Source organism: Lipotes vexillifer, unplaced genomic scaffold, assembly GCF_000442215.2.
Source record: "Lipotes vexillifer unplaced genomic scaffold, Lipotes_vexillifer_v1.1 scaffold1306, whole genome shotgun sequence".
Classification (NCBI taxonomy): Eukaryota; Metazoa; Chordata; class Mammalia; order Artiodactyla; family Lipotidae; genus Lipotes; species Lipotes vexillifer.
Genome location: NW_006786512.1, coordinates 704,410 through 715,623, shown reverse-complemented (window position 1 = coordinate 715,623; position 11,214 = coordinate 704,410). Strand labels below are relative to the sequence as shown.

At 38.5% G+C, this 11,214-nt stretch overlaps 1 protein-coding gene across 1 annotated transcript in view; it reads right to left on the bottom strand.

The window, feature by feature from the left end:
- Nucleotides 1-2,211: 2,211 nt before the first annotated feature.
- PDK1 (pyruvate dehydrogenase kinase 1) overlaps nucleotides 2,212-11,214 on the bottom strand; it is a 35,839-nt gene continuing 26,836 nt past the window's right edge. Inside the window, exons 9-11 of the mRNA XM_007458841.1 lie at nucleotides 8,414-8,524; nucleotides 4,891-5,004; nucleotides 2,212-2,427 (exon numbers count right to left, since the gene is read on the bottom strand). Of these exons, the coding sequence (XP_007458903.1) occupies nucleotides 2,287-2,427; nucleotides 4,891-5,004; nucleotides 8,414-8,524 (366 nt within the window). The 3' untranslated portion in view covers nucleotides 2,212-2,286. The remainder of the gene's footprint in view (nucleotides 2,428-4,890; nucleotides 5,005-8,413; nucleotides 8,525-11,214) is intronic.

Sequence of the window (11,214 nt, the reverse complement as noted above, 5' to 3'; positions counted from 1 at the left end):
CACAGTAACGAAGTGAAAAAGCCATTATACCTTAGAAAGAAGCTAAAGGAAAAGATTTCACTCTTCCTTTGAAAACACAATTTCTTAGCTCTTAAATAGAGAGAGAAACTTTTATTTTGTGTGTGTGTGGGTGGATCATAAGTAAAAATATCAAATTTATTTCAGTTGTACAAATGTCTCATTTAGGAAAGAAAGTGAATACTTTGATTCAAAGGATTCCAAACTATTTCATCATTACAAGAAAAGTGTAATTTTAAGCTAAAAAAACTGACACATTGAACTAATATAAATCATCCACTAGCATATCCTATTGTTTATCATAAAATCCAAAATTAAGGAGTAATAGGTAAAAGATCTTTTTCCAACATTTGGTCACATCAGCTAATCAGCCCTGGGCAAACCCCACACACCCCGAGTTTCAGGATCCTCATCTCTTATGTGAGAGTCCTGGGCTAACGGCCCTTTAACATCCCTTCCAATTTACAAATTTGTATAGCACTGTTAAGCTTACATAATCCTTTTGAGAATGAGGTGTTTCAACTCAATGTATTTACCAGAAAAAGTTCCCCATGTAAGTAGTAAAGCTGTTCTTTAAACATTTAAAATCTTACTTTAAAATTTATTTTCAGTGTACTTCCCTGTCACCTTAAAAGATGAGGTAAGACTAACAACTTAGTCTCCTGACTTTCATGGTCTCTTAGACCAGGCGGCTGACAGTGATCAGCAGATACAGCTTGAGCCCTCACACCAATTCTGGGCAGCTTTGGGCTATACTCTGAGTCTCAAAAATGAAGATGATACCACCTGTTTGGTATCTCTGTCTTAAAGCCCAACAGAGTTATACTGAATATACCAAAAATTTGTATACTACAAATTAACATTCGAATGCAAACATCTGAATGTGATAAGCCCAAGGTGACTTTTTCCTGATAAAGTATAGATATTTTTCATAACATGTTTTTTGTCAATACCTGTGCATTTACGGCTCTAATCCTTTGGTTACCTGACTCTTCTGTAGCCAACTTGTCTCTTGCTTCCAATTATGCACCAGTTTGTTCCTAGAGTCTAGAAGTCTGACCTTTCAATAGGTGAAAACCAAAATATAAACATCTGTTATGTTAGCAAATGTGGTATTACTCACTTTAAAAGCGTGGCTTCCAAACTAGGTGAGGCATCAGACTGGTCTAGGAAGTGTTATCAAAACTGAGATTCCTGGGCTCCAGCCACAGAGTCTGATTCTGTATGTCTGGAGTAGGACTCAGAAAAACTTTCTCAAAAGCTCCCCCAGGTAATCTCAACGATCGTTAGTACAGTTTTTGCGACTCACTGTTCTGCCCTCAGTTTCTTAAATTCAATTTAGAATTTTAGCAGCTGTTAGTTTTAGTATAAAAATTTCCCATTGCATTAATCATAAGCATATTCAAAGTAGACTGCCCATGATCTTGGCTTAGTTCCATAGGAAATCAATCATTACAATCCTTTGCAATAAAATTAAAACATGATAAATTAACTTCAGAGTGAAGACAATGCATGTAGATGCTGAAAGGTGGCTGGTTTTACACTTAACAGGGCAACTGTTTACTGCTTTAATTGTACTCAGTCATGTAAATCTGTAGATCATCTTATTACATCTGTCATTACTAAATAAAGGCTGGCAGAACTCCTCTAAAACAGAAAGATGGCTAACTGGCTAATCGATATTAAGGAAATGTTTCTAGCAGACATAAAAGTATTTCTTAAAAAACTACACAGCTTCCTGTAGAAACCCAAAGACTTCTACGCTTCTGAAGTCTACCATAAAGAGAAAGTTGACCAGAACTACAGTTGTTTAAAAATGTTCAATTAGGGCTTCCCTGGTGGCGCAGTGGTTGGGGGTCCGCCTGCCGATGCAGGGGGCGCGGGTTCGTGCCCCGGTCTGGGAGGATCCCGCGTGCCGCGGAGCGGCTGGGCCCGTGGGCCGTGGCTGCTGGGCCTGCGCGTCCGGAGCCTGTGCTCCGCGGCGGGAGGGGGCACGACGGTGAGAGGCCCGCGTTAACGCAAAAAAAAAAAAAAAAAAAAAAATGTTCAATTAACTGTGAAAATTTAAGTGTAAAATAGGTACAACTTCATCCTTTAAGAGATTTAACGGGCATAAATGGAATTTAACTTACCACTTATTCTATCTACCCAAATAGTTAACTGTGAAAACGACACATGAAGTATTTGGTATAATGTAGTTCTGAACCACCATCCCTTCCAAATTTAATAAAAAAACACATCTGGATTTTCCAGGGGTCCCAAGTGTGTCTAGGCACTGCGGAATGTTGTCATGTCTTTTGGTTCTCTGCTGGGAACACACCAGTCGTCAGCCTCGTGGTTGGTGTTGTAATGCTTCCAGGCAGCTTTGTTATACACCGGTAGTCTTTCTATTGATTCTGTTGACAGAGCCTGAAAGTCAAAGCAGGACCTAAATCAGGCATTTTTTTAGAATGCATTATTTGAGAAAATCTACAATGGCAAAAAGGTTACTACAAATTAAACAATACTTTATTGGATTTGTATTTTATCAAACATAAGACCATCTACATACATTTTAAAATAGAGCACATATTTGAAACGTGTTATTTACTAAGCCCATGGCAACTGCTTGATGTGCATGTTGAGTTTATTGCTTGCGGTAATTCTCCAGCCAGCCTGGGAGCTGCTGGATTGAAGTTTTACACACGTTTGATAGACATTCTTATAAAACATGACGAACAGAAGTTGGTTAACTGAAAAAGTCAGTTAAGTGTAAAAGCATAAAAATTCACATATGTACCTTAACATATGTAATCGTACAATCATTTAATGAATCTGGGTTTGATCCTGTGTCTTCTCCTACATTAAAGTCACTAATTTTATTTACAGCATACATGATTTCTGCATTATGCATAGCTGACCCTCTGTATCACCCCCCCACCCCTGCATGCATACCAAAGTCTGCCCATGCTCAAGTCGCTTATATAAAATGCTGTAGTATCTGTGTATCATCTTTACATATCCTCCTGTATACTTTAAATCATCTCTAGATTAATTATAATAGCTAATACAATGTAAATGCTATACAAATACGATATAGATATTATGTAAATAGTTGCTGATGTGCAGCAAATTCAAGTTCTGCTTTTTTGCAACTTTCTGGAATTTCTTTTTTCTTCAAATATTTTTGAGTCGTGTTCGGATCTATGGATATGGAACCCGGGGATACAGAGGGCTGATTGTAATTTCATGTTTCCAACATATTATCACAATTAATTCACCGTTCTATTTCAGCTTCCCGTGTATCACTGAGATACACTATGTTCCTCATTATCTTCAAATTAGGATATTTTGGTAGGATTTCAACCTTAAGCCACAGGTATTCCCCAAGATGTAGAAAATATTGAACTGGAAGTTTCATTCCAATAATAGTAAGGAAGGACCTTAATTATTCTGTAAGACTTCATGTATTCTATTTTTTTTCCAAAATGGAGCTAGAAACCTTTCACCTATACATCATATTCTCTTTATGCTGGAACTCCTTGATCTATAGACTCAAACAAAAATGTTACATTTGATGATAAAAAGGGCATCATGAAGGCAATGTTTTTAAGTTCCTCACAATTGAGATGGTTTAAAAAAAGAAAATTATCTTGAAAGAACTTAACCTTTTCAGACAAATTTTACTTTTTCTAATGTAGTCTTTAGCATTTCCTATAAAACAGGTGCCATCTAGTGGCCAGAACAAGAAACTAGCGTCGCTAAAAAATCAGGTACCAACAACCCACTGCTGAACTACTCCAGCGCTTTCTATCCCTGTAATTTATACTTATTTGTCAGATAAACACATGGAACAACCCAGGCAAGTCTGTTTCCACCAGGTGAGCTATATGCTTACCAAGAGTCACCTGTAATTGTTCCTAAATCTATTATACTTAAATCTGTCATTGTAATTTAATCCAAGTATTGCTTTTAACAAAGCAATCTGTCATTGTAATTTAATCTAAGTATTGCTTTTAACAAAGCACAAAAAATGGGCGGGGGGGGGCGGTTCTTTGAAAACTAAGATGAATGTTTCATAAAGACTCATGAAGGAAAGCCACATAAAAATTGCTGTGAAATCAGAAGACAACTGTAAGGAACTGCATAACAATCAACAAGGATTATGCACTTGTCTGTTTCTTTGATTAAAGAAACCAAAACAATGTTAAGTATAGCTTCTGCAAGAAAGACAATTGAAACTTCAATCTGCAGACCCATATGCAAATGAAAGGCCTCAGCAAGTACATCAAAAGGCTGGTGAATCAATGTCAATTCTTGTGTCTTGTCTTACAAATTTAATTTTTTTAAAAAATTTTATTTATTTATTTATTTATGGCTGTGTTGGGTCTTCGTTTCAGTGCGAGGGCTTTCTCTAGTTGCGGCAAGTGGGGGCCACTCCTCATCGCGGTGCACAGGCCTCTCACTATCGCGGCCTCTCTTGCTGCAGAGCACAGGCTCCAGACGCGCAGGCTCAGTAATTGTGGCTCACGGGGCTAGTTGCTCCGCGGCATGTGGGATCTTCCCAGACCAGGGCTTGAACCCATGTCCCCTGCATTGGCAGGCAGATTCTCAACCACTGCGCCACCAGGGAAGCCCACAAATTTAATTTTAACATAAGTTTTTGACTCCCCACTTTAACCCAGTTTTTTTCTATTAACAAAGTCCTGATCATTATAGATAAGCATTTCTTACCCATAGTCAAAGAGATCATTTGTCAAAACAGATGAGATCCTTGTTATAAAAACATTTATATTTTAATAGCATGAGGTAGAAGAAAATTTCATTACAGTTCAATGCTGGCATCTTATAATCAAAGAAGGATCATTAAGTCCAGAAGACGATGGTCATTACCTTAATGTAGATAACGGCATCTGTCCCATAGCCCTCTAGGGAATACAGCTTTAGGTCTCCTTGGAAGTACTGTGCATAAAGGCGTGATATGGGCAATCCGTAACCGAAACCAGCCTGTTTGATGAGAAAAATGAAATTCTACTCGGAAAGCCACACACTGAAATACTTCTCTAATTAAAATAAACGTTACTGGAGTATCCCAGGGCTATCAGGGCCCGCATCTAAAAGATCAGTTACTACTTAAGTATTAAAAATGATCAAGCTGCAGCCCAGTTGAGTACTGCATTAGACGGCTTCCCTCTGGTCATTTAAAATTCCTCATTCTTCTTATTTGTATAAAATGACCTGTGGGGGTCTAGAAGCAGCACTTTCTCTTCTTTATTGCCCTGCTCCAGAGCATCCCAATACTGCTTTCGGTGATACTACATAAAACATGGCCTCTCTCGGGAGCAAGGGTAGGAAGAGCCTGGTGGCAGCCTAACAGATTTATGTCATGGCCTCACACCATGAACTGCAGCCCGTGTTCTGAACCTGAAGAGATCCCTAATAGTTCTCTTTTAATTCTCACTGACAGGTCACTTACCCCGCTTAAAAATCTTTGAAGCACCCCAAAACCCACCCCACCCCCATCATCCAGACCCACTGCCTAAAAATCCAAGCTTCTAAAAAAGAGCTTTCAAGACTGTAAGAGCAGGTCTGTCCACCTACTTTCCAGTCCAGCTGAAGTAAATCTGCTCCTAAGTCCCTCAAACAGATCATGTTATTTTTCACATCTGTGTCTGTTCATTCTGTTCCCAGTATCTGGAATGGCCTTCTTTACCTGGATAAATCCTACCAATTCTTTAATACAAAGAAGAACATCTGGATAAATGTAAAAAAGGGTTTTATCACCAACTCAGATGTTCAATGACATTCCATGTAGTACTTCAGTAGAGAGTGTATGTGGATTCAGGAATCTGCTATTAACAAATCCAGGCTCTGGCCTTATCTACCTCTATCATTTATTACTTGATTTTTTTAAGCCAGAGTTTCTGGTTACCCCTCCAAATCAACTATCCATTCTCCACATTTATCCTTGCCCTGGGAGGCTGACCTGAACAGATGTCAGTGGATTTCTGTGCCCTCTGGTTCCAGTGGGTCTAGCCAGTGGGGAATCCAGTAGGAGTTCCAAGGGAGTCAAGTCAGGGTATTCATCCCCTGCTTCTTTCTTACTGAGGTTGCTTCCCCTGGGCAGGCTGGGTCCCTGGAGAGTAAGCAGCTGCTCTGCAACCTTCCCTTCTGGGTTCTGCTAACTTCTCCTTCTCCCCGTGAGTCAGGGTGGTGACAGCTCTGCTGCTGCCAGCCAGGATTCCTGTGCTATCCCACCCCTATTTCTATAATTTGTCTCTTCGTAGATAAGCCTTCCTTGAATTATAATTATAATATAATTATCACTTTCCAGGTGGGACCCTGACTGACACATTAAGTGGCTCTAGAAATGGCCCCAAGAAAACTGCATGAGCAGGTGGCTCAGGATCCCATGGTACCTGATCTACTTTATCACTGCCTCTCCCTGAACCTACCACACCTGTGGACCTATCAGGCTTCCCCTATAAGTAGTTAACATAAAAGTAAAACAGCATGGGCCTGGTCCACTGCTGGATCTACACAGTGTCCCACATCAGCCAAAGTGGACTGCCTTTTCACTACAGCCTCTCTCAGGGCCAGGCCTGAAAGACAGGAGTGAAAGCAAATCCTACCAGTGGGTGGAATTCAAAGTGGAACACCTACATGGACCATGGGCAGTGGCAAACGGGCTGGCTGGTCAGAGACTTGGAAAGAACACAACTGGATTAACAGAAGGTCTGGAAGAGGGAAATGTGGACAGTCCTCTCTGAACAGGCTTATAGTGTGAAGACATTCCATCCATGTAGATGCCCACCAGAAGGCATCACGTGGAGGAAGCTCTCAGTACTCAGGTATGACCTGATGACCACTCCTGTGGAGGTCAAGCAGCCTTTCCCCAGCTGCGCCAGTGCTTGCCTACTGGGTCCACTTACAATGGGGTCATGACATCAGGAATGAGGCTATATAAAAGCTTAACAATAGGCTTACCCTCCGTAAGGCTGTGTAGGTGTATGGGCAGCCTGCGCCACATCAAGCCTCCTGTTTTCTTAAAAGTTCAAGTAAATTTTGCATCCTAAACAAACACTTACATGGCATTTACTGTGTGCCAGGTACTTTAAAAAACATTTTAGATATATTAACTCAATCTTTATAGTAATTCGATTTTTTTTTTTTTTTTTGGCCACACCATGCTGCATGTGGGATTTTAGTTCCCCAATCAGGGATCGAACCCGTACCCCCTGCAGTGGAAGCACGGAGTCTTAACTATTGGACCACCAGGGAAGTCCATAATTCGAAATTTAAAGCTGGGGAAACCATGGTATTGAAAGGTCAAAAATATTCCCAAGGCTACACAGCTAGGATGTAGTAGAGCTGAGAATGGACCAGACAGTTTAGATTCAGAGTCTGGACTAGTACACTATGCTGCTCTCCATAAAAATTCTACAATGTTTGTTCACTACAAAAGCAGCATATCCCTTTTCTCCACTTCTTAGAGTAAAATCAGAATCTAAGAAGATACTGGTGTTTATTTGACCTTTTCTGTCCCACGGCACGTGGATGCCTACCAATATCTCAACTTGAAAAGCACATTCCTAGAGCAATCATTTTAAAAGTTTGGTAAGACATGAACTGTATTACAGTTGTAGCTACAGAATCTGTGCTGTGTAACTAGAATATGCTGTGCAATTAGAATGAAGTCCTTTTAGTAACTTCCTAGGAAAGAGTCTAAAATAGACCCATCTTATACTGTTTTTAATCACATTATAGCATAACTCCAGTGTATATGCCAGAGAACCTTCAAAGCCTGGAAGAACAAGAGTTTTTCCAGAATTACAGGTAAGAGATTTGGCAAAGTGCTCTTCTCGGTGTTGGAGGACCATGAATGAGTCCATTCAAAAGCTAACCTTATTAAAACCTGAAAATAGGTGACTATGATCAATTAAAAAACCCATCAACGCAATTATCATTTGAGCCATTTTCAGGTTGTCAATTAAACTGATCAGAGCTCTAGTCATACTTCTCAGTCTCAAACGTGTAATCTTTCTAATTACAAGTACTTGAGGGGGAAAAAAACCCAAACACTGAAGATTAAACCAAGTACTAGTAAAGCTGGTAATTTAGGCTTCACATTAGAGATAGTATATCAAAATGTGGTTTACCACATGGAAACTACTGACATACCACTATTAACCTTGGCAACAAGAACTCTAAAACCATACTCCTTGTCCTATGCTCTTATCATTAAAAAAAAAAGAATTTTAAAAACTATAAATTTAGAGGAAAGTGGGTTTTTTTTCCCCCAATAGCTTCCTTTCATCCTTGTGGTGAAACCTACACAACGGCTTAACTGATTTATGTGGTAAATTATTTTATGACAAGTCACAAAAACCTGCTTCACAATTTCTTGATCACATACCAAGGGCACTGCTCGGGACGTCTCAACACGAGGCCGGGGTGCAGTTGAATACATGTAGTTGAAGAGTCGGTCAATTTTCCTCAGAGGAACACCACCTCCTCGGTCACTCATCTAAGGTAATAAAGGATCATGGCCTGTCACCAAGTCCAAGAAACAGCAAAATACCAACACATGCTGTGTCACCATTTAACTGCTGGCTGAAAAGCTCTGCTTTCCAAAATGAATACCACGTGATACAAGTTGCAAATGTAAACATCTCCATCACTGCTGGACTTAACCCCTCTAATATGTAGAATTCTAAGACATAAGGAACTCCACTGTAATACAAATTTCAATGCTGTGGCTTTGTGTAATTACTGCAGTCACACTAATGATGCAGTACAGCACACAATGGGGCATAGGCTTAGCTTATCTTGGATGTAACAATAAATTTGTAATTCCTTTCTGGCAGGCAGTTTGGCAACCAGATGAAACATGCATGTACCCTTTGACACAACAATGTTTATCCTGAGAAAATAATCCGAAAAGCATGCTAAGTATGTATGAGAATATCCATCACAGTACTGTGTAGAACAGCTAAAACTGGATTACCACCTCAATAGGGGGCTATTTAAGTAAACTAACATACATTCTAAAACAGAATACTATTTTGCCACTAAATATTAGGTAGAACTGTATGTACTGGCATGAGAGGCTCATAAAATATTGTTAAGTAGCAAAAAAAAAAAAATGGAGAAGCATTTATGACATTCTAATTCTGCAAAAATTATAAAGAAGTCTAACAAAATATAATTGTCAAGGGAATTATGAGTGACTTTCTTTTGGGGTTTTAGTTTCTTAATTTTTTTCCACAATTACCTCTATTATGGAAAAAAAAAAGTATAATTTCCATTTTCAGGGAGGAAAAAACCAGAACCATTTCACTGTGTTTTAGAGTCTCATCTACAAGTAATTTCACAGCATAGTCTCCCAGACAACTTTCTGGTGAGTTATAAAGGACATAGTTCTTTACATTGTTCTTATGTCATTTTCCAACTCAAATCATATGGTAGACTGAATTTAGTAATTTATTTAGATTGTCTTCATTGTTTTCCTTCAGTTAACATGGACTTGTTTTCCTAGCTATCGTACAGCTTATCTTCTAATATACTTCAGCCATTTTCCCTTGTCACAAAATCAAAACTGATTCTACTGTCTATAATATTAACATGGTTGTGATATACAAACCTGCTTTTAACATGTGTATAGATATACAGATAAAAACTGTACGGAATGATATGTATTAAAAAGCCAATTTGAATAGCTTATAGCTGAGTTTTTATATAGTCTCTAAAAATATTTATGTGCACATCTATTACCCTCACAATGGAAATTCATAGCTATTTTAATTTTTAAACTACAAATCTGCTTTGAAATATCATTTGAAGACTGGCCTCTGATGTCTATAACTAGATAACTACAGTATAAAAATATACAAGAACTTTATTAAGAACTTGTATATGTAGCATTATGCTTGAAATTGTTCTTGGCTATGAATTCAAGCCCTGTGAAGAGATTTATTTTAGTAAGATGAATGAAGGGCTCTGGGTATTTTCTGAGATCCATCAATTTGTTAATTATTCATCCTTTAATTTAATGCTCTGCTGCACATTTACTGGTAACATGAGTCAAGTGTGGTTCTATAAATATTAAGTAAACAACACATTAGATACTAAGATAAAAAGGTACACTTCAATAAATATTTCGTGATCTTCCTTAACCTTTTGGTCAGAAACACTACAGCAATCCAGCAGGTATGAAACAAGAAGTGATTTCTAGCCATAGGTTAGTATGATAAAAGCAGAGAGTGGAAAAGAAAGGCCAGGGGTGACTCTGAGAAGTGTCATCTCATTAGAGGTGGAGGGGTAATCTAAGCCATGGAAATATAGTTAAAAATTGATAAAGGTAACTGCTTTTGCTTTGCAGCCAAAAATACAATAAACTGGAACCAGTACATTTTTGAAGTGGTCAAAAGAGTTTCCAAGAGAATTGTAACAGGTATTATAACAGAACCTGAGTTCTTTGGGGAAAAGGGACAGAGGGAATAACGGAGAGACAGACAGACACGTTTGGTCTGCATATATTTAAGACAAGAAGAATGGCACTCTGATGACAAATATATTGTGAAAGAGATGTGAAAATTGAAAAACTCTAAAGATTATTTGAAGGAAAAAAATCAAGAATCATAGAAACATAAGCCTACACCAAGGAAAAGGAAAGAGATTGTGAAAGAGAAGGGTGGTGTGGAGTAATGTCAACAGGAAGGCAGAGGAAGAGAAGTTTGCCAATTACTTTGAAAATTTTCTCTTCAGTGCATGAAATCACCACCTCTCAATGTCACCTGAGACCTGCCATCCCTAAAGTCCTGTTTCCCATAACACTAGGCTCCCTGGGCTAATATATGTGGATTTTCAGGTCCACGGGAAATGAACCACTACTAACTTGATGACAGTTCTGAAGGCAGGAAATTTACCAATCCTGAATTCACCCATAGCTCCTGAAGTTTCTTATTCAACATCTTTCTAACGTCCGGTTTGTAAAACTGCCAACAGTGAATGAACCAAGACATTTAAGTTTTAATTTATAAGACATGTGGCTATAACACTTATGTTATTTACTGAATACAGACCAAACACCAAATCTGAAACAGTAGCTAGACATGTAAGTCAGAAAAAAACAATTCTTTCACAGGATTTTTAGCAGAGGGATAAAAAGTAAAAAAAAATGTCAATAATTTCAACAAGCTAAAAGAATGGGGGGCA